Below are 25,064 nucleotides of genomic sequence, written 5' to 3' on the forward strand. Positions count from 1 at the left end.
CGAATAATGGGTTTCAGCCTTACTTAGAGATCGAAACGCGTAAGCAATTGGTCTTTCGGTCCCGCCGGGATACGCGTGCGATATTACAGCGGAAATACCCCGCGGTGATGCATCGGTAGCTAAGATTACCGGCAGCTGCGGGTTAAAATGTACCAATAATTTTTCCCTGTTAAACTCTCTTTCAACTTTTGAAAAGTACACTCGCATTTTTCTGACCACAACCACAAAACGTCAGATTTCAACAAATCATTCAACGGAAAGCATAAAGTCGCCATTTCAGGTATAAATTTCCGGTAATAATTCACAATACCCAAAAATGAAAGTAATTCATACCTGTTTCCAGGCCTAGGCATATTCATAACTGCTTCAACTTTCCACAGATTCGGTTTAATACCCTTGGCTGACAACACGAAACCGAAATATTCTACTTTATCAGCAAAAATTCGCATTTATCAGGATTCAAATGAATACCAAAATCGCGCAACTCATCAAGAACAGAACGTAATTTCTCTAAATGCTCAGAATCATTTTTTCCGGTAATCAATACATCGTCTACTATGTGAGCAGCGGGCAAACCAGACAAAATTTTGTCCAGGGTCTCTTGAAAAATAGCACCACTTCCAGAAATGCCAAAAGGCAAACGCTTGTAACGGTATAGGCCTAAGGGAGTGGCTAATAGGCCTAAAGGCTGAAATAGCCATTTTGTTCAACGTAATTGCAAGATCCATGTCTATTAGGATGGCGACCCCCTCCAGCCATAAGGCATATATAAAAAGGGTGATCGTATAAACTTCAAAGGGGGAGTCAGTGGCTTTGTACTCAGAGGTTTTAGCGCCTTTTTTAAGACACAGCGTGATCGGAGGGTGGATACCCCCTCCCAAACCTCGTATTTTCCCGAAATGCATCTGATAGAGATTTTTGGACGGCCCTTTTTTGTCGTAGAAACTTCGAAAACAGCTTATTCAATTGGAAATTGAAAAGGCCAGTGCCTTTTTTAACAGTTGAAAGTAATTGGAGGGCAACTAACATGCAGCAGAAGCCTCATTACTTACAACAGTAATACAACAGCAATAAGAATAATAGGAATACAATAACAACTTACAACAGTAATAAGAAGGAAAAATGTCAACATCACAATACGTTTTCTCACTAGTAAATGAAACAAGCAAACGAAGAAAAAAGTTATACTTTTTTGCATCCAGTTACTTTTGAGAGGTTATAATGAAAATGCCTCGTTTCTTTGAGGCAAGACTATGCATTCCCGCTTGAAAAGCACACGTTTGAACAATATTCTTCTTCGTATTTCACATAATCTCATTATAGGTTAGTTTAAACCACATTAAGATATATTTTTGAGAGATTTTGATGAAAATGCCCTGTTTCTTTAACTGAGTGTTAAATCCCTCTCCTAGTTTCACTCCCTCTCCGTTGAAAAAATTCTTCTAACACCCCTCAGCTTAACTTTAAGCTGTAGAATATGTTAGTCCAGGGCACGTCATGCCAATGTGGTAAATTTTTGGAAGAATACCGTGTCTCAGAGCTCTTATTTTAAATCCTTACCGGATCCGGTGACATTGGGGGGAGTTGGGAGGGAAACCTAAAATCTTGGAAAACGCTTAGTGGAGGGATCGGGATGAAACTTGGTGGGAAAAATAAGCACAAGTTCTAGATACGACATTGACATAACCGGAACGGATCCGCTCTCTTTGGGGGAGTTGGGAAAAGTCCGACCGGATCCAGTGTCATTGGGGGGTGCGGAAATCTTGGAAAACGCTTAAAGCGAAGAGATCAGGATGAAACTTGGTAGGAAGAATAAGCACAAGTCCAAGATACGTGACTGACATAACCGGGCCGGATCCACTCTCTTTGGTGGAGTTAGGGGGGTATTTCGGAAAAATAGAAAAAATGAGGTATTTGTAGCTTATGAACGGGTGATAAGATCTTAATGAGATTTAATATTTAGAAGGGTCTTGGGCATTATAACTCTCATTTCAAATCCCGACCAGATCCGATGACGTTTGGGGGAGTTGGAGGGGGAAACCGGAAATCTTGGAAAACGCTTAGAGTGGAGAGATCGGGATGAAACTTGATGGCAAGAATAAGCACAAGTTAATATATACGTGATTGACATAATTGGAACGGATCCGTTCTCTTTGGGGGAGCTGGGGGTTGTTAATTTGAAAAAAATTGAAAAATTGAGGTACTATTGCTTCTATTCGAACAACGGAAACAACAAAACAACGGAACAACAACAAAAAAAAAATAGAGACAGACTCAGAGAGATGTAAACAGACGCTTAGCCACACGGTGGGAGAGAGACAAAACACACATAAAAACACAAAGTCAGACACACAAACACATGGAGTCAGACACACAAGACACAAAGACAGACACAGAGACATGTAAATAGACGCATTTCTCTGTGTCTGTCTTTGTGTTTTTGCGTGTCTGACTCTGTGTGTTTGTGCGCCTGACTTTGTGTTTTTATGTGTATTTTTAGTCTCTCTACCACCAGGCTTGTGTGACTGACCGTCTGTTTGCACGTCTCTGTGTCTGTCCTAGTGTTTTCGTGTGTCTGACTCTCTGTGTGTGTGTCTGACCTTGTGTTTTTGTGTGTAGATTTTGTTTCTCTCCCACCGTGCCGATCAATCCTAGTCTGAATGGATATTTTTACAAGAAAATGTCGAAAATATCATATGTGTCAGAGGATGACATGAGCAAGTCATTGAGTGTCATAGGTTAGAAATTGCCATGGAACATCGCAATCTAACCAGAAAATGGCAAGTTTCCGCTGTTCAAATAAAAACAATGCTTATAAAGTTATTTTTGTGGGGGAAAGGTTGAAAACCCTTAGGTGTGATAATTTGCGCTAGAAGGCCTCATCAGTCTAGTATATTGTGTCAAACATGCCTCAATACCAGGAGTAATCAGAAGAAACGCTATTGGAATTTTCCTTTAAGTTTAAATGATCGATTCTAGCATAAACGAATTTTTTGCAGGAAAATGTCTGAAAATGCTTTAGGTGTGATAATGTGTGCCAGAGAGTGTTGTGTGCCATCTATAGTTTGCCACGGTAGCATGAGCTGCCATGGGGCCGTCATATTGCGGGTGGACTGTGAGAACACGACCTATTGTATTTAAAGCATATTTTTATCATGCAAATATAAGAAAAATGCCTTTGGAATGATGAGGGTGCCTGAGGGTGCTGTTTTCCATCCATAGTTTATCACGGTGGCGTGAATTGCCTTGGACTAACATGGTTTACAGCTTAAAGTTAAGCTGGGGTGTTTTTTCGACGGAGGGGGACTGAAAATTAACACTCCGTCAAAGAAACGGGGCATTTAGATTAAGAGCTCTCAAAAATATCTCTTAATGAGGGTTAATTTTACCTCTAACGAGATTATGCGAAATTCTGAAGAAGAATATTATTCAAATGTGCGCTTGTCAACCAGTAAATAAACAAGCGATGTTATTTAAAACCTCTCAGAAATAACTGAATGCAGAGCGTGTCTCTTTTTTCTCTGTTTACGTGTTTCATTTAATAGCATTAAAACGTATTGTGATATTGAAATTTTTCTTATTGTTACTAATGTACGTATTGAGACTTCTGCTGCATAAACCTTAATACTAGCAGCTCATTCGAAATGTGATTTTGCTAATAGCAAGATTTAAACTAATACAATGTGATAGTCAGGTGCGTCTGCTAATGCAATAGAACCGATGTATTTTCATTAAGAGCCCCCTGAAATATCTCTTAATATGACTTAAATTTACCTCTAATAATAACCCTGCTACCTTCCTTCCCTGGAATTAATTACAAAGACCCCCGCCCTTCTTTAATTCACGCATGTTTTTCCATATAATTTATCCTTTATGAGCTTTTCTCACTTTTTCCGTTTGTTGAGTTTAAATTTTTTTCTGTGATTTCATGATTTTACAATGTTTTTTATTATTAAAACTTGTATGTACAATAAAAAGTTTATGTCTTTTAGATTTCTTGTTCAAGGATGAATCTTCAACACATAATCATTTACATAATGAAATATCTAAAGCCAAAGCTATGTAACATCTCACTGATTCAATAGCTAACCTAAGCTGTCTAGGTGACGTTATAAAATTGATAACGCTGTAACAAGCAGGTGAACATCAAATGTAGCCAATTTCTAGTAATCGATTTTCTCAGTTACATGTCAATTATATCAGACATAGAGAACATGCAATCCGTAGCTTCATCGAAACGCTCCCACTGGAAATTATTCCCAGAATAATAATATTAAAAAGGGTTTCTTGGTCCAGCTGTCTAGCACTTCATTCCGTTGAGGGGAAATCTTTCGAATCCTAATGCGGACAAAAATCTTTGGATTATGAAGGCTCCCTGAGAAAAAAAGAAGAAAAAACTTATTGAAAGAAAATGAAATCTCTTTAAGTATTATGTAACATCCCACGTGTGCACCACCATTATGTAACACCCACGTGCATGCGTCATTGCGTAACACCCACATGTATGCTATTCTCATTTATTAATAGGCATTCCCCACAGGCCCCTGAAGTCTAGCATGTCACGCAAGATAACGTCTCTCTTAGTGCTTTTTTGTTTCTGTCTTTGTGTTCTTGTATGTATTTTTTGTCTCTCCCACCGTGCCTGTGTGACAGAGCGTCTGTTTGTAGGTCTCTATGTCTGTTTTTGTGTTTTTGTGTAACTGACTCTGTGTGTTTCTGTGTTTATATGTCTGACTTTGTTTTTGTGTGTTTTGTTTTTTGTTTTCTTTATGTTTTTGTGTCAGACACATCCCACGTGTGCGTCGCCATTATGTAACACCCACGTGCATGTGTCATTGCGTAACACCCACATGTGTGCTATTCTTATTTACTAATGGGGATTCCCCACAGGCCCCTGAAGTCTAGCATGTCACGCAAGATAACATCATTCCCAATAAATCTACCACGTTAAGTAAGATTACGCCACCTCCAATAAATCTATAAAGTCACGCGACATTGCATCACCCTCAACATAAGTAAACAGTCTCTATTACCTAAGAACCGAAGAAATCCTGGAGAAAACAAACCATATTACGTAAAAAGCACCTGCATCCATTTGCATAAGTAAACAATACCCTATTACGTAACATAGAGGTGTAGTATACCAATACATGTGCACTATAGTATTGCATATCCAGGCCCTATTACATAGCACAAGGTGTACTATACCCTTACGGGTGCGCTATAGTATTGCATAAGACCCAGGTGCACGTAATAGCGTCTTGAGGGACTAGTAGCTCCAATATTATACCCCCTATCTGTCTTCTCGGACCTGGAACCTCATCACTACTGTGCTATCAGAATCGTTCATTTTTTGGGCAATTGAATGATTAGAGACAGAGCGTTTGCACTATCGACCCAATGGGATAGACACAGAACGTAAGGATTTTAGACCAAAAAGTTGCAGAGATGGAGTGTCTGTACTGCCTACAAAAGGGATCGGAAGCATTGTTGATCAAATCAAACGGAGTCCAAGACGAAATGTATTAGACAGAGTCCATTCCCCGAATGACCATTACTAAAAAGATGAGCATCATGCTTACTTGTACAATGGGAGGGGGGTTTAAAGGAGCATGGGCCCAAGGGCCTCACTTTGGACGCTGTTGTACCAATGGCGATCCTACAAATGGACGCTACAATGGACGCTATTAGAGAGAGATCCTACAAACCGTTTACCAAAGGGGTGAGATTTGGAGACGGAAATACATAATATTAAACGAAAAGGGTAGATACGGATCGTACGTAGCGTTTAACTTTAATAATTCAGCGCCAGTCCATGAACTATGATAAATTATATTACGTATGCGTTAGCATCAATAAATCAAAACAAACTTTCTGTAGTAAACGCTATTTGGGTCAAAGTAGAGCCGAGACTACAAAAAAGGAGCCTAAATACCAAGCAATAAAAAGCATACACACACACAACAATTATGCTGAGAATTACAAAAATATGCGACCTCAGCTATATTTTGTGCATTCTCGCTGACATTTCTTGGAATTCAGAGGGTCAATTTCTGCAATCTCAACTGTAGTTAGTGCAATCTCGGGTACAAGATTTTTGAACTTGGCAATATTTCAATATTTCTAGGTTACCTTTTTTTGAATGAAAATCTTGGCTCCAAAGTTATCATTCTTGCCTAGACCTTTTTTGGTATTTCCAATGGATTTTGCCCCGGCCCCTCCCCCCCACATTTTCGTAAATTGACGCTCGTAGAAACGGCCTCAGTTCACCTGGAAAAGGTGATTTATTATTTATATATCAACTCAATATAGATGGTAGCATGAAACAACAAATAAATTTTTACACGAGGCTGGAAAAACCGAAATACAAGCTTCACATTTTTGGCTGCTTATTAAGAAGGTAAATGTAAAACTCGAAATTGTAAAATAAAACTAAACATTTTACAATTATAAAATTTGAAAATAAAATGTGAAGTTTAAAATAAAAACAAAGATGAATATAAAAATTTTTTGTTAATTTTTACTGGAAAAACTGAAATGCGATCTTCACATATTTGACCGCTGTCTAAGGAAGTAAATGTAAAATTTAAAATCGTAAAATAAAAATTGCATAATTATAATATAAAATGTAAAACTGAGTTACATTGTAAATTTAAAATGTCTTATATACAGAGGAAAAATCGAAATACGTGTTTCAAAGTTTTAATTAATTATTAAGGTCGACTTATAATAGGATATTTAGTAGTCTTTGAACTACTTCTAAGAGCAAAAAAGAGGACAATGAATTTGTGAAAAAAAGCTTCTAAAAGTCCAAAACGTTCTAAACACCAAAATATTTGGGAAATAAACCAAACAGGTTAATAGAAACTGAATCGTTTGCGGGAGATGGATCTAAATATAATTTTGTCCCAAAACTGCCGTTGTACGGTGAATTTAATTCAAAATTCGTAATTGCCACGAATGCGGTTCAATCTTAGATGGCCAAAAACGATCTCCAAGCGCGATTCCTAAAGCTGGATATTTGAGTTAGAATTCACTCAAAATTGAAGGAAGTAAAAAATGGATTTATTAAGAAGCACCAGCCTCTTACAGAAAGTTCTTGGCAACAATTCTACGACAGTTGTTTTTTCATGATCTAACAATAATTCTTGGAAAGATATGCTGACATGACAATGCTGAAGTGGAAAATTGTTGGTTGATTTTACGGTACTTGTGTATTATTCAAAACACACCTAACCCAACCTAACAAATTGACTTTTTTCTAACATGGCCCCTTGTTACACTTCCAAAAATGTTCCTTCTCGTAAGAGTATAAAGTCATTTTGTGTCCATTGACGCACTGTTTTGTTGTGGGCAACAACCCCTTATCATGGAAAAATGTAATTACCTCTTTTTCAGTCCTTGGCAAATCCCAAATCTTCATTTCAAAATCCATATTCAGACACTATCTTCTATCACTATGCGTAGCAAACTAAATTGAGTTTTGTCTTTGTTGCTATGAAACAGAATTTTCTCAGCAAAATTCTTGAGTGTGTTCTGAATTGAATTGGATCAATTGAACAATGAACAAGTATCAAATATTTCATCAAAATGTACCTGCATCGTAGTTTGTTTCACGAAAGAACCGAACTTCACTTATTGAGTGTGTTCTGAAGAATACACAAGTACCGATTTTCCTTAAAAAAAGATCTAAAAAATAAATTCAAAACCTACAAAATCCTTCGAATTGTCATCTTATGGACAGCAGTATTGTTTTACGTTTTTATACTTTTTTAAATTTGAAATACTGTCTTAATTCTCTGGTTTCAAATAAAGGCCAATTATTATATAAACTACCAACCTTTTTAATTCTTTTCCCTATATTGTTTAAAACACATTTTTACTACAGTAACCAGTAAAAATAGGGATGGTCAAAATAGGTCTTAAATGGACTCAGAAATTCAATTCCGAAAGATCGCGTATCCTGCGTTTGATATAGCTTATTGAAATCGATCCTCGCTAAAACAGCCGTTCAAAAAAGGCATATTTTTTTCACTCCGCTGAGCGCACACAAAAAACCACAAATACACCTCAACTAGCCTCTCAATTTATATAGAGAACCTTATATACCATTTTTACCAACCTCTATATACCATTTTTATGGTGGACAAACTTCCATTTTCATATCTCGAAAATTCCCAGAAGATACCCAACTTATCTCTTGAAACGTTATCAGTTGTATGCAAGCTTCTATACAGGTTGGGTTACGATATTAAAATCATACTTTCATTCAACAATCAAACGCGAAAGCGCAAGTTCTTGCGGACAAATGATCTTCGTTCAGATCTCGTCTTCGTGAAAAAGGGCCATGTTTCTATTTATAGCATTTTCAGCGTTCTATTCGCGAAATATACCTTTCAATAATGTGTTTTTGTTTCTATCGAGTTTTATTTCTTTCTACAACATTTTATTACTCTACTCCTGAAATATACTTTATGACAATTATTTAGCATTTTTCTGTACTATAATATTATATATCTACTTCTACCGAGTTTCTATTTCTATCTACGGCATTTTCAGTGCTCTATTCCTAAATTATACTTTTCGAAAATTATTTAATATTTTATAACATTTTTGTTTCTACCTAGTTCTATTTCTATTTATAGTATTTGATTGCTCCATCCCTGAAATATATTTTTGAAAATTATTTAGCATTTTCTATACTTATATACGTCTACTTCTACCGAGTTTCTATTTCTATCTGGCATTTGTTAAAAATTACTTAATATTGTTCATTTTATTGTATTTTTGTTTCTACCGAATTCTATTTCCATCTATGGAAAGTTCAGAGATCTACTCCTGAAATACATTTTTCGAAGATTACTTAATATTTTCTATCTCATTTATACTAAATTTCTACTCACAAAATTTTTAGTACTCTGCTTCTAAAATATTTTTCAAAAAAAGAATTCTTCAGAATTTCCTGTATTATTATATTTCTATTTCTACTGAGTTTCTATTTCCATCTATGGCATCTTCAGCGCTCTACTCCTGAAATACATTTTTTTTAAGATTATTAAGTGTTTTCTACATTATTATGTTTCTATTTCTACCTAGTTTATACTTTAATCTGCAGCATTTTCAATACTCTACTTCTAAAATCTACTTTATCGAAAATTATTTAATATTTTCTATATTGTACTTCCATTTCTATCTCTACAGCTCACGCGAACGCTCACACGAACACAACGGATCCCCACATCACCCAACATAAACAAAAAATCGTACTTTGTCAGCGACATCGAGAACCAACACTAAATCAATAAAAAAAGTACACACCATTAAATATCCAATTTAAAACTAAATTATTTAGAAAATTTCACAATCAACTATTCTTCTCCAACAGAAATATTTTTAGGTGTTTTTTAAAGGAACCAAGGGTATGGGAGTCCCGAACCCCAACAGGAATAGAGTTCCTTTCTCCACCCTCTACATCTCCTTTACCCAACCTCCTTATCCCTTACATTGAACTATCCTTTTTAGGACAAATTTTCTTTCACATTGAAAGAAAATAATAGAGCCAGGAGGATAAGACTTTACGAATCAACACAATTACTAAACACCAAAAATCCCTGGGAGTTTTATTCAGCAAGCTCAACTACTTTCTTAAAAATACTAAAGAGATTGTTCTAAAAGTAACTGCTTACCCTAGGACAAAAGACAATTTAAATTAGCTTACCTATGCTTCAGCTCAATCAGCAAGCCTAGAAAGAAACCATCCAACTCTGTCCCTCTTATTGACAACTCGCCATTCTTACTTAATAATCTTGACCACTCTTTAAATGGTATGAGATACGAGTCATAGATATAATATACAGGGACTAATTTACCATGACGCTCCGTTTTGAACAGTGCTGGATGATCACCGTATTTATCAACGATATATTTAAGGTTTTCCCTGAGTGTGACGACTTTTCGCCCTTTGTATGGTTCAATGTGAAAAGCAATTTTTAGATCTTCTTCATTAGCAGCATCCAATAGTTTAGGAAAAATAGGATCTATTGGGTCTCCAAAATCATCAGACATAGTTGGAGGGTACCAAGTGACGACAGCAACGCCTATAAAGGACAAACTTATTAGGTATTTTTTACTGGAAATCTATAGGCATTTTTTAATGGAACTTCATTTAGGAAAAATAAGGTCTATTACGTCTGCAAAATCATCAGACATAGCTAGAGGAGACCAAGTGAGGACAGCAATGCTTATAAAGGACAAACTTATTTGCCACTTTTTACTAGAGCCCTATAGGTATTTTTTTTACTGAAACTCTATCATATGCAGCTCAATAGCGCTAGCTAAATAAAGAGCAATGTGTGCACAATGTATTATTTGTTTGGACCAGGGCACTTCACATCAAAGGAGTTGTCTAAGAAACTTCGAAAACGGCTAACTTGATTGGAAATTGAAAGGAGTAGTGCCCTTATTAATATTGGAAAGTGATTGAAGTGCAACTAACCCTCCTCCCACACCCTCCATTTCCGCAAAAAAATTCAATCAAAATTTTGAGATAGCCATTTTGTTCAACGTAGCTAAATTAGGTCTTCAAGAATGACAACCCTCCCACCAAAGCCCTCAGGGCAAGAGGTGTAAGTTATGCCCTGGGGGCATTTAAGCTTTATATAGAAAGGGTGATCGTATAAGCTTCAGAAGGGGCTCATTGGACTGTCAGTCAGTCCAATGACTTGAATACTTCAGATATACTTGAATACATAGAACATATACTTGAATACTTTATAATTGGCTATTAAAAGATTTCATTTACATTTAAAAATATACCTACCAGCTCCTGACTGCTTGATCCACTTCATATGCTGTTTAATTACTGAAGGGTCATTTGAACTGTAAGGTCCAAGTTCAGGATAAAAATCAGCAGCTATATCATCCACAGGTGTGTGGCTGCTTGTTGAATACTTGTCAATTTCACCTTTTTTCCAATATGGTAGTCTATTATGATTCCAGTGTTTCCATCTACCATCATAACCTTCACTGAGATACCAAGGGTAATAGAAAATATGAACATCATAATTGACCAGCTCTGAATTGAAACTTCCATATAATTGGTTACTTATCAAAGACTGTCCAGACATTTTATTCTTCCCAACAAGTGCTTCACCTATTTGGTTCTTCAGCACATTCTTTATAGATTGATATGTTCTATTCATTTTAGGCAGGCGATCACTAGACCACTTAGTTATGTTATTAACTAATTGTAAAACAGGAGCTTTTTTATGCTCTTTCAATTGATTAACTAGCTGACTAAATTTTGACTCATCTGGAAAATGCATTTTTTCAGCAAGTTCTTTAACTGGATTCAGGAATGATTTTATTTTTCTTTGTTCAAATCGAATAACAGTCAAAAATGAAATTATAAAAATCAGTGCAATGCACATGGCTATCCGCATGTACCATCTTTGACTCATCTTTCAAGACTAAACTTGCATCATATCTGTTGAACAATTTTCCAAATAATGAAACCTAAAAGAAAAAATATACTGAAATAGCATTATTTCCACAGTAGTATTCAAAAGATGTATGATATTTTTTTAAACATTATGTTTTTAGCAAGAGCAGGTTCTTTAAAATATATGAAATTTTTCCAGGCTTATTTGGTTCCATGGATACATGGAAATTCACCTTTACTCCTCCTATATTACATGGCATTTTCCCTCACCTCAAGAAGCTCTACAATTTAAAAATGTAAGTTTTTTTTAAATGAAAAAATGAAAAAAAAAATTTAAATGTATGATTTTTCTTTTAAATGTATGATACAATTTAAAAATGTATGATATTTTTTGAAAAATTGTGTTTTTAACCAGGCCCCTAGGAAAAGCAGGTTCTTTCAATTGTATGTAATTTTCTATCAGCTTATGTAATTCTATAGATACATGGAAATTCACCTATTACTCCTCCTATATCACATGGCATTTTCCCTCACCTCCTGAAGTACTACAATTTAACAAAAGGCAATATTTATAGAATCAGAAAATATATTTGACACTCTTCACATCAAAATACCCTTTTCAAATAAATAGCCAGAAATTATGAAAAGACTTCTAAATTATAGAAGGAAAAATAATTCCTTTTCCCAAAATACTTTTTCTAATATTACAGATTCTATTTTTCTTTTTCTTTTTTAACTGTCAAAACTACAGAAGGAAAAGTATTATTTCAAATGATACAATTGCATATTATAGAATAAATGTCTTAATTTTTAGGAAAATCTTTAAAACTTATTTACACAATTTTTTTTGAAAAACAGCCTAAATACCACCTCTCAAATAAAGTAGGTACTAACAATTGTATTGCAAATATAATAGCCATTTCACTTGCAAATCTGATTCAAAGCCCTTCAAATGGACTGTAAAGACACCTTATACCTGTCACTACTCAACAAGAATAGTGACATTAAATCAATCAATCAATCAATTTATTTATAACCCATCTACAAAAAAGAGGGCAGAATGCCCTTAAGAAGGAGTAATAAGATAAAAAAAATGAAATAAAATAAGCTACAAATAAATACAAATCAACACAGTCAAACAATTAAATGAGTAATGCTGACCATGGGTGAGACACTATCAACATAGAAGAACACAAATCATGAAGCCTTTTATCAATAATAGATGTAGGAGAAACTAGGCGAAATTTGTTCATTAAGTAACTATTTCTAGTCCAAAGAGGGAACTGAGAAAGAATTTAGCATAACAAAAATATATTCTACAAACAGATAGTTTCTGAGGTTCACTAAAAAACTGCCAAACTGGACAAAGAGAAAGGAGATGAGGTAAAACTAGGATATTATAAATTTTCGCAAGATTTAATTTATCAATTTGTTTAATATTAGAAACAATTGAAGCATAAGCAATTCTCAGTTTTTTCTTCAATTTTCAAGGGATAATTTCACAGTTTCTTTCATATTTTTTCCAATAGGCATTCCAAGGTAAATTAATTTTTGAGAAAGGGGGACGTGAACATTAGCTAAAGATAAAAAAAATAGGGCCATTTGTCTCTTTAAAATTGAAAGCTACAACAGCAGTTTTTTCAACATTGAAAGAAAGCCCAATATTTTTATACCCATTGTAAAGCTGATTAAACATGTTTTCACATCCACTAAAACTATGGCTTGGATTCAAAACGTCATCTGCAAAAATTATTAAAGACAAGTTAAATCCACAGTGAACAACTAAAATTAACAGAATTTTGGGCATTTAAAACAGAGTTATTAAATAAAGAAGGTGAGGTAAGGCCACCTTGATGGAATCCTTTCAAAATATCAAAAAGGGAAGATCCCCCTTTAACTTTGCCATAAGGTGATGGTACATATACAGAAGGCACTTTACTATACAAAAATTTACCCCTCTGTTATATGCTTCAAATAAAACTTGGGAAAAAATGCAAGAGTCGAAAGCACAAGCAACATCTAAAGCATCTTTTATTATATCTAAAATGCTCCTTTTAGATATAATAGTCAGTACACTGATAATACATCCTACCTGCCTCCCCAGATGGTCCCAAATAGTCCTAAATGACATATCTTATCCTTGTGAGATGCATTATGTATTCTTTGTAAAAACAGATTTGCTGAATACTCAACTTGTGAAAACTTTTCTGTCTGGGAAGTGATTTCAATAGAATTGTTGGAATTATGGGTTAATTTAGGATAGATTTAAGGTCATTAAATTGAATTTGTGAATAAAACAATTAGTACACTTGGAAACAGGACACAAAAAGGCATTAAGTAGTGTGTCCATCTTGTGTCAACACAAGGAATGGAACTGTCTGCAAATTTACCTTTTAATATTAGAGCATTTTCTTTTAGTTTTACATTTAGACATAGCACAGGACATAACATATAGCCCTGTGAGGGGGAGGGAGGGCATTAGGCACATTGTTCAAATGTTAGTTTAAAACAAATTTGCAGGAATTAAAAGAGCCTGAAACTTTTTAAAAATGGGTAAATATTGTGTAATCTAAATTTCTGACCTACAAATGAATTGAGCATACCATTCAATGCCTTTTTTATGCTCTTTCTAAATATAATTGTTTTCCTTGCAAATTCTATTTTAAGTCCTTTAGATGCCCTCAAAGATGACATGTTTTTCTCTTATTTTTAACAGGGCTGTCACATAGGAGGGGGAAAAGGCCCCCAATGTTTTTGGGCACTTTGTAAAAAGAATTAGGTGGTACAATTGGTGTGAAAAACATTGCAATTTTTCTAACACTACCAATTTTTACTTGGTTTAAGAAAGACCACAAAATACTAACATGTCATACATAGTAAGCTTGAACTTGTTTAGTAAATGCAGCAGTTTTACTGACTCCTACCATGATTTTATAGACAGTGCCACAATTTTCCATTTGGTTAAATAAAGAGCATGAAATTAGTGACATGACATATACCAAAATTTTAATCTTGGTTGGTAAATGCAGTGGTTTTGCTGATTTGTGATTGATTTTATGTATTGTATTCAAAACCAACATTCTGTTAATTATTGATAAGCAAAACAGTCAGTGACCAGCCAGTCAGTAATATCCCTCCCCTCCCCCTCACTACCAAACGTTTTGAGTAGTAACAACTTTGATTCTGGATATGTTTATATACCTTTCTCAGTGTCAATATTCAAAACAACCAAATCAAGAATAAAAAATACACATGGGGATTATGAACTTTATATTTCAGTAAGGTTAGAAAGGTTAGGTTAAACTAGGTTCTATTGAATTTGTAACAAAAGTGATTACTATGTTTGGAGAGAGTATTAAAAAGGTATTGAGTGGATGTGTTCACTTTATTTTTTGGTCAGAATTGTGGGCTGCTCAATATTTACACAAAAACATTTCAAAGATCTCTTACTCTTTCTAAAAATTCCTGTAAATTTGGTTTCAAAATAACAATTCCACTATTAAAGTTAGACAAAATGATAATTAACATTCCTGAATTAGCTAAAAACAAAAATTTTTCTTACTAGCCAGTCTTTCTAGAAGTGTGTTTTAACTTTTGGTCACTAGCCTATGGATTGTTTTGAGCCTTTTAAGGGTTCAATATACAATTTTCCCTTAAGCAACTACTGAATTATGAAAAAGAATAAAAAAAGGGGCATCAAGTAATATATCCACTTTCATCCTAGCCTGGGATGTATTTCATCCATAATTTCACTGTTCATCCATAATGTAGCCTTAATTTGTCCATAATGTATTTCAAGCATAATTTCATCATAAATTTTGTTTCAAATTATGATATAAGTAAGCTAAGTATTTTAAAGTAGTATCAATAATTTTATAGTTTTGGTAAAATTCTAGTTAATAAACTTCTTGCTATCTCAGAAAGAGTTTAGGTTAGGAAAATGAAACTTTCAGGCATGAGTCTACAGGCTAAAGTATGTCCCAGGAAGGTATTTTAAAGTACCCACCTCCACTCCTTCTCCCTCCAGAGGGCCCTGAAATTTGCCTACATGACAGGTATATACCTATTGAAATTTTGACAAAACAACAGTTTACCTTAATTTTCAGTTACTAGTTGCTTTTTCTCTGCCTTTAGTTCTGAAAATGCAATTCTTGTTATTTGAGTAGAATTTTCAGCCATATCAATGTTTTTTTTTCAAAATTTAGGAAATGTATTTGCATATCTTTAAAACCTTATAAAATGGAATTGAGCAAAATTATGAAGCTGAAAACAATTTAGTTTTACTTGAATTAAGCAGAAGATCTATTTTGCAAGGTTTCACTTTTATAACACATATTTTTAAAGGTCATCAAAGGTCAGGGCCCTCTAGAGGGAGAAAAAGTGGAGGTAGGCACTTCAAAATACCTTCTCAGGAAAAACTTTAACCTATAGATTCATCCCTGAAAGTTTCATTTTCCTAACCTAAACCCTTTCTGAGATAGCAAGAAGTCAATTTTCTAGAATTTTACCCCAAAATTTTTCTTACTAGCCAGTCTTTCTAAATTGTGTTTTAAATTTTTGATCACTAGTCTATGGATTGCTTTGAACCTTTTAAGTGCTTAATATATAATTTTTCCCTTAAGCAACTACTGAACTATAAAAAAGAATATTAAAAAGGGCATCAAGTGATATATCCACTTTCATCCTAGCCTGGGATGTATTTCATCCATAATTTCATTGTTCATCCATAATGTAGAATGTAATTAGCCTAGTCCATAATTCCTAGCCTTATTCATCCATAATGTATTTCAAGCATAATTTCATCCTTAATTATGTTTCAAATTATGATATAAGTAAGCTAAGTATTTTCAAGCAGTATCAATAATTTTTGCTAATGAAGAACTGGAAAACTAAATATTAGCTGCACTCTGTGCTTTAGTGACCTTTGAAAGGTGGCTTCCTTTATCAAATCATGATTTGTCTATTCCTTTACTTCCTGATGATATGAGCCTGATTTCTCTATTCCTTTACTTCCTATATGATTTCTGAAACATAGACCTAGCCTACCATACATTTACCTAAGAAATATATATTTACAAAACTGGAAAAAAGGCTGATATATAATAAGTAAACGTTTTCTTTAGGAACTTCCCACGTTTTATTGCATTTAAAATTTTGTCGTAAAAAAGAGAGACAGCGACATTCGAACTAGTCGGGAACTATAGTAAGGAGCGACCCGGCTCAATAGTAACCAAAACTCTAAAAAATGGAATTTTGATACCAATTGCTACATCAAAAGAATCATATTTTAATGCTGATTTTAAATTTATAAGTTTCATTAAGTTTAGTCTTACCCATCAAAAGTTACGAGCCTGCGAAAATTTGCGTTATTTTAGAAAATAGAGGGAAACACCCCCTAAAAGTCATAGAATCTTAACAAAAATCACACCTACAGATTCAGCGTATCAGGGAACCCTACTGTAGAAGTTTCAAGCTCCTATTTACAAAAATGTGGAATTTTGCTTTTTTTTGCCAGAAGGCAGATCACAGATGCGTGTTTATTTGTTTTTTTTTTTTTTTTTTTTTTTTTTGTTTTTTTTTTCCAGGGGTGATCGTATCGACCCAGTTGTCCTAGCATGTTGAAAGATGGCTCATACTAACGGAAATGAAAAGCTCTAGTGCCCTTTTTAAGTGACCAAAAAAATGGAGGGCACGTAGGCCCCCTCCCACACTTATTATTTTCCCAAAATCAACGGATCCAAATTCTGAGATAGCCATTTTATCCAGTGTAGTCAAAAAATCTTATAACTATGTCTTTGGGACGACTTACTCCCCCACAGTCCCCGTGGGAGGGACAACAAGTTACAAACTTTGACCAGTGCTTACATATAGTAATAGTTATTGGGAAGTGTACAGGCGTTTTCAGGAGGATTTTTTGGTTGGGGGAGGGGTTGAGAAGAGGGGGATATGCTGGGGGAACATTCCATCGAGAATTTGTCATGGGAGAAGAAAATTTCCATGCAGGATTTACTAGCATTATTTAAAAAAACAATTAAAAAATAAATATGAAAAAGTTTTTTCAGCTGGAAGTAAGGAACAGCATTAAAACTTAAAACAAACAGAAATTATAACCCATGTGATGGGTTCACCTCCTTCTAATGCCTCACTCTTTACGCTAAAGTATTTTTAGAAATTTCAACTATCTATTTTACGGCTTTTGTTATTTAGGGGTCATTCTTATTGAATTGGGACAAAATTTAAGCTTTAGTGTAAAGAGCGAGGTACTGACGAGGGGGCGAACCCCCTCATATATGTAATAAAAACATGAGAATACAAAAGTTCTTTACGTAAGCTTATTTATAAGTTACGTAAATCTTTTACTAATAAAAAGATTCGTAAAAAATTAAAAGTTCTAGTTGCCTTTTTAATTAATCAAAAAATCGGAGGGCAACTAGGCTTCCTCCCCCGCTCTTTCTTCTCAAAATCATTCGATCAAAATTACGAGAAAGCCATTTAGCCAAAAAAAATGCAAATTTCGTTTTTATTATTCTTCTGGGGAGAGCCTAAATCAAAACATGCATTGATTCAAAAACGTTCAGAAATTAAATAAAAAAACAAGTTTTTTTTAACTGAAAGTAAGGAGCGACATTAAAACTTAAAACGAACAGAAATGACTTCGTATATGAAAGAGGCTGCTTCCTCATCAACACGCCGCTCTTTACGCTAAAGTTTTTTACTGTTTTAAAAAGAAGAATTGAGAGAAAGAGTCAAACTTTAGCGTAAAGAGCGGGGCGTTGATGAGGAAGCTGCTTCTTTCGTTTTAAGTTTAAATGTCGCTCCTTACTTTCAGTTAAAAAAAAACTTGTTTTTTTTTTTATTTAATTTCATATTAGGAATCACAGACTTTCGGGCAGACAAGCAGGAAACATGAACTTGGCAACAAAACTGTGTGTCGTTTAACATATTTCAAAATTGTATCACGTTAGAAAATGTTTTGTTATAATTTTAAGCTTCCATCATTTCATTTAGTCTACGCCTTTTGAGCTAGTCCGAGTTTTAATGAAGCTGCCTAATTTTTACTTATTACAATTTTTTTTACATAAAATACAAATCATATTAGAGAATATTTTTTTTTATTTCAAGTGGGCTATAGTGCGAGGACTACACTTGAAAACTAGGCTCAGTGTATGATTATTATAATCTCCAAAGAAAATAGGCTAAAATTCTATACGAGACTTTTTGTTGGTCCAGGGGATAATACAGAGTGGATTAATTCCCCAGAGTTTCAATTAGCCTGCCTAAATATCCTACTAATTTCCAAAAGGCTGTTCCCTCCTCAACACCCCACTCTGTATGCTAAAGTTTGACTCTTTTTCTTAATTCTACTTTTAAAACATTCAAAAACTTCAGTGTAAAGAGTAGCCTATGGTATCAAGGAGGGAACAGCCCCTTTCATACATGGAGTGATTTCTGTTCATTTTAAGTTTAAATGTTGATCATTACCTTCAGTTTAAAAAACTTGATTTTTATTTAATTTTCTGAACATTTTTTAATTAGGCTAATGCATATTTGATTTTGGCTCTGCACATGAATAATTAAAACAAAATTTGCTTATTTTTTTTGGCTAAATGGCTTTCTGTTAGTTTTGATTGGACACTTGAAAATTGATTGGACAAAGAAAAAAAGGGGTGGAGAAGGAGGCCTTTTAATTTTTCACAAATGTTTTATTAGCAAAAAATATGGTAAATTTGTAACAAACAGTATAACTTGTTTTTGTAGCCTATAAAGTTAATATACCACTTGATGCCTTTTTTATGCTCTTTACAAATATAATAATCACTTCTACTAGAAATTCAGATTTAAGCACTTTTTAACCCAAACTAACCTTATTATAAATGATTTTAACACTGAGAAAATATAGCATTATTTTTCAATGAAAAAGATAGCACTGAGAAAACATAGTATTATTTTATAAAAAATGAGCAGTAAGTCATACTCTAATTGAAAATTTGTCATTTGAAGAGCTCAAAAAGTGCTTAAATTGGAATTTCCAGTAGAAGCGATTATTATATTAGTAAAGAGCATAAAAAAAGGCATCAAGTAGTATATTCACTTTATACAAAAGCCAGTTATACTGTTTGCTATAAATTTACCAAAAATATACATAAATTACAAATTAACTTACATAACAAACTACTATATTTGTATGTTTTTATTATGTATTTGAGGGGTTTACCCCCTTGTAAATACCTCACTCTTTATACTAAAGCTTAAATTTTGGCCCAGTTCTTTAAGAATCTCCGTTCGGTCTAAGCCATTCTCCGTCCAGATAGCGCAGAGGTCTCTCAAATGGTTCGGACACCTCCTACGAATGCCGACATCACCGCCAGCCCAAATAGTGTATGACTTCGACCCAAAAGCCCATGGCTGGTCTCACCCAAGGGGCAGACCTCGGACAAGGTGGAAAGACAGCCTTGACAACTTCTTGGTGATGGCCAACATTGCTGTCGACGAGGCGCCTCATTTAGCAGCAGACCAGTCCGCCTGGAGAAGTCAAGTTGCAAAGCTCTCTACGCCGCACCCCATGCGGCAGGAGCCTTAAGTCAAGTCTTTAAGAATGATCCCTGAATCATAAAGGCCACAGAATAAATAGTTGAAATTAGGCTGCTAAAAAATACTTTAGCATAAAGAGCAAGGTATTTAGGAGGAAACAAACCCCTTATATGCATAATAATTTCTGTTTGTTTTAAGTTTTAATGCTGCTCCTTACTTTCAGTTGTGAATACTTTTTCACATTTATTTTTTCATTGTTTTTTTAAATAATGCTAGAAAACCCTGTGCCCCCTTAATGGAATTCCTCTCCCCCATGACAAATTCCTCCATGGAAACATCCTCCAGTTTATCCCCCTCTCCTCAACCCTCAACCACAAAAAATCCCCTTGAAAACATCTCTACACTTTCTAATAACCATTACTGCATTTAAACAGTGGTAAAACTTTCTAACTTGCAGCCCCTCTCCTGGGAACTATGGGGAAGTAAGTCATTCCCAGAGACATAGTTGTTATGTTTTTTGACTATGTTCAACAAAATGGCTATCTCAAAATCTTGATTCATTGACTTTGGGGAAAAAATGAGTTTCCCCTAGGTGTCCTCCAATTTTTTTGGTCTCTTAAAAAGGTTTTTGTTAGATTGAGCCCTCTTGCAGCATTCTAGGACCACTGGATATGATCACCCCTGGGAAAAAAAAAACAAATAAACACACACCCATGATTAGTCTTCTGGCAAAAAATATGCAGTTCCACATTTTTGTAGATAAGAGCATCAAACTTCTACAGTAGGGTTCTCTGGTATACTGAGTGCAGTGGTGTGGTTTTTGTTAAGATTCTATGACTTTCAGGGTTTTTTTTCCTATTTTCTAAAATAAGGCAAATTTTATTAGGCTTGTAACTTTTGATGGGTTGGACTAAATTTGATGAAACTTATATATTTAAAATCAACATAAAATTTGATTCTTTTGATGTATCTATTAGCATAAAAATTGTTTTTTAGACTTTCATTTACTATTGAGCTGGGTTGCTCCTCACTACAGTTTGTTACCATGAACTGTTTGATAGCTAGGAAATACACATCTTTAGAATTGGAATTTCACCCTGAACCCAAATATAACATTTATTTACATTGGAAATTATCTTTAACTCCCCTTTTTACCCCCCCCCCCCTAATGCACAAATATAAATGCAACAAAATGTCTATTATTTCAACAAACTGTTAAATCATTTTGAAGAAAAGAGTAATAGTTTATAAACTGATAAATATTTTGCTGATCATATTATTGACTTACAAATAAAATGAACTTAGCACTTGATGCCTTTTTTATGCTCTTTCCAAATGTAATAATCACTTACCACAAAGGAATTTTACCCCCACCTCTATATATTCCAATTCAGGGTATACATTTGCACATTAGGGGGTGGGGAGGTAAAGTTTAAACTTACCTCTCATGTGCATCAAAAATAAATTTTACCATCCCCCCTATAATGTGCAAATATATATGCTGAATTTGTATATGTAGGGGTGTAGGTGTCAAGTAGTGGTATGTTTAGCCTACTTGACAGTGGTATGTTCACTTTGTTTGAAAGTCAATAAAATGAACAGCAAAATATTTACCCATTTTTGATGCAAATGGATTCCAATATTTTTAATCAGGCCGAAATCCTTGTTCTAAAGGTATTTTTATGTCTTAGCTATCTCTTCATTAAGGCTGCCTATCCCCATTAAGGCTTAGCTATCTCTTCATTAAGGCATTTAAGGCTAAGGCTTTATTAAACACTTAGATGTCAAGTAGGCTATGTTTTCAACAGAACAACTCTCTTCTTGTTTTTACCACAAATGTTTATCAATTGGCAAATTAAAGAGTCTTGTTACTATTCAAATGGTCTAAATATTTATAGTGGGCTATGTATTTGTCTTTCTTGAGGAAGGGAAGTAATTCAAGCAACACATTTGTGTAATTGATATAAGTATTTATAATTGTTTAAAGTAGTTTTCAGAATTTGTGGCAACCATTTTCCACTGACAAATTTTGAAAGGAGTCTGTCAAGGTGGCCTTACCTCACCTTCTTTATTTAATAACTCTGTTTTAAATGCCCAAAATTCTGTTAATTTTAGTTGTATTCACCATGGATTTAACTTGTCTTTAATAACTTTTGCAGATGACGTTTTGAATCTAAGCTGTACTTTTAGTGGATGTGAAAACGCGTTTAATCAGCTTTATAATGAATATAAAAATATTGGGCTTTCTTTCAATGTTGATAAAACTGCTGTTGTAGCTTTCAATTTTAAAGAGACAAATGGCCCTATTTTTTTATCTTTAGCTAATGTTCATATCCCCCTTTCTCAAAAATTAGTTTACCTTGGAATGCCTATTGGAAAAAATATGAAAGAAACTGTGAATTTATCCCTTGAACTTTTGAAGAAAAAACTGAGAATTGCTTATGCTTCAATTGCATCTAATATTAAATATTGATAAATTAAATCTTGCGAAAATTTATAATAGCCTAGTTGTACCTCATCTCCTTTCTCTTTGTCCGGTTTGGCAGTTTTTTAGTGAACCTCAGAAACTATCTGTTTGTAGAGTATATTTTCGTTATGCTAAATTCCTTCTCAGTTACCCTCCTTGGACTAGAAATAGTTACTTAGTGAACAAATTCCGCCTAGTTTCTCCTACATCTATTATTGATAAAAGGCTTCATGATTTTCGTTCTTCTATGTCGATAGTGTCTCACCCATGGTCAGCATTACTTATTTAATTGTTTGACTGTGTTGATTTGTATTTATTTGTACCTTTTTTTTTCTCTTATTACTCCATCTTAAGGGCGTTCCGCCCTCTTTTTGTAGATGGGTTATAAATAAATTGAATTGAATTGAAATAATTATTGATAAGGTGCAATTTTAAGAGTTCTTTTAAGCGCTCAAGACAAAATTTGCACAGGAAGCAATGAGTATATTTGGAATTTGCCCTGTGCAAATCTAAGTAATGTAAAAAAAAATAGAAAACAATATTAACTTAAATATCTATCAGAACCACTAAATTTAGTTTAGTAAATATATATAAAGATTGCTGAAAAAGGAAATATATTGTTTGATTCCCCATTTAATGATGTTTCCAAATTAGTAGTTGCTAGACCACTTTCATAATTGCATCCCAAGTACCCACTTCATCTCCACTTCTGCCTAGATATTACCGAATAAGAAATTCAAGATTTCAGGGGGGTCACAGGCCAGGAGGCCCTGACCCCTGTTTAATTGCATACCCAGGCAGGATATAATAGGCTATGCTGTTGGCTGTAGAAAATTTTGTGCTTATTTTCTTTTTTTTATAAGTGGCAATATGAATCACTTCCAGATGAGGAAGTGTTACAAAAAATAATACACACCAGCAAAATTGGCAAGATTCTTTTCATATAGCCTAGGGCCGTGTCTAGGCATTGGCAGATTGGGTGGGAATCAAAATGATGTAAGGTTACTGGATAAGTTCTTGCTGTGTTTCTATACAATAAAAAATGCATTATTTAAAACACAAGGTAAAAAACTAAAGAAGTTACAGTTCTGTCAAGCCCACTTTTTCCAATCTGACTGTCAGCATATGGATGCCATACCAGAAATATAATGTATCTTTTGAGTATTTCTAAGAATCAATCCATTTTTTAGTAGCCTGATAAAAATAGAAGTGCTACTCAGCCAGTTCATGCTCCATCAAATAAAATAAATTATAGCCTAAATAGAGGGGATTATGTATGGTGATAATAGTAGGTTGGGGTCCCATTTAAGCATTTCCAGGTAGTTTTTCACTAGTTTTGCAACTGTAGCTGCTTTAAAGGAGGTATTGAAGCAATTGTTCACGTGTAAGAAAAGCCAATTTAATGTCTCTTGGCTTCAACTTTTATGGAACCCATTGTCTTTGCTTCTGGATTATTTCTAATGTCTTTTTAATATTTTGAAACTGTAGTCTCATCTACTTATAATGTTGTTTTTTTAGTTGTTCTAATGTATGATGGTCTTGATTAAGGAATTCTTTTATTTGTTTGTCTTCAAACTTTTTAGTCCTGCAGTACACTTCTCTTCCTCAGTTTCAAAATAATTATTCTTGAAATGTCAAAACCAATCTCTGCATGTTATACCTGACAGACAATATCACTATAGGCCTAAGCTTCAACAAAAACTTTATCTGCTTTGGCTAATAGTGAAATAAAATTCCCTGAAAATCTTTGTTTGGCAAAAAATAAACTTTTTCAGAAGCAACAAAGTGAAACAAGTGTATACTGTAGTGAATAACTATAAAGACTGCTAAATAGGATCAAGTTTTTTTTACCTTAGTAAATAGATTTTTTTATGCTTTCTGATTTCTTTGGTACAAGATAAATTTACCCCAACATCTAAGAAAAATTTCTGTCTTAAAATACTACTAACAACTCACTGCAGAATCCAGCCACCTGAGGTCAACACAGTTATGTACACTCCTCTTCCATCCCAATCTATTCAAAGCCTCTGTCTTTAAAGTTTCCTAGGAAGTTCCCATTTCCCTTAGATCTTACCTTACAACACCCTCCCATCCCAACTGAGGACAACCTGCTTTTTGCTTAGCCTTAGGTGGTTGGCCAAAAAGGGCAATCTCTGGCAATATGTCATCCACAGAACATGCCTTAGCCATCTCAACCCTTCTCTCATGATAGCCCTAGAAAACAGGATTAAGCCACACTTTTTTGTACAGTCTACTGTTTGAGATATGGTCAGTCAGTCAGGTACCCAAAAAAATTCATAGTCAATTTCTCTGCAAAACATCCAGCAAATCTTCTGCTGTTTTTTGGAGCACTCATGCTTCAGAACCATACTTGACCACTCTTGCTTCCAATATTCTAATCTTGTTTGCAAACTTATCTTCCTATTTTCCAAGCTTTTTTTCAACTGTAAAAAAAACCCTCGGCATTCAGCATTTAACATCTTCACTGCAACCATCAGCTGTTCACTCAATTGATCTTCACAGTTCGCATCTAGCATTCATTCAGTGCAGTCGCATTTCGCTAGCTCTGATAATTTGTGACGTGTGATTTGACCAGTCAACAACTAATTGAATTTAAGCTGGATT

General features: G+C 34.3%; 2 protein-coding genes across 3 annotated transcripts in view; one reads left to right on the forward strand and one right to left on the reverse strand.

Moving 5' to 3' along the window:
- LOC136043931 (glycoprotein endo-alpha-1,2-mannosidase-like) overlaps positions 1–16,577 on the reverse strand; it is a 35,939-nt gene extending 19,362 nt beyond the window's left edge. The window contains exons 1-3 of one of the 2 annotated variants that reach the window (XM_065728990.1): positions 16,498–16,577; positions 10,820–11,514; positions 9,719–10,097 (exon numbers count right to left, since the gene is read on the reverse strand). In XM_065728990.1, coding sequence (XP_065585062.1) covers positions 9,719–10,097; positions 10,820–11,459 — 1,019 coding nt within the window. In that variant the 5' untranslated portion in view covers positions 11,460–11,514; positions 16,498–16,577. The remainder of the gene's footprint in view (positions 1–9,718; positions 10,098–10,819; positions 11,515–16,497) is intronic. The other variant, XM_065728991.1, reaches the window with a different exon arrangement.
- A 1,773-nt stretch (positions 16,578–18,350) lies between these two features.
- The window catches only part of LOC136043932 (protein ILRUN-like), a 37,136-nt gene continuing 30,422 nt past the window's right edge, over positions 18,351–25,064 (forward strand). Inside the window, exon 1 of the mRNA XM_065728992.1 lies at positions 18,351–18,400. The gene's annotated coding sequence lies outside the window, so the exon portion shown is untranslated. The remainder of the gene's footprint in view (positions 18,401–25,064) is intronic.

This window comes from Artemia franciscana, chromosome 2 (genome assembly GCF_032884065.1).
Source record: "Artemia franciscana chromosome 2, ASM3288406v1, whole genome shotgun sequence".
Classification (NCBI taxonomy): Eukaryota; Metazoa; Arthropoda; class Branchiopoda; order Anostraca; family Artemiidae; genus Artemia; species Artemia franciscana.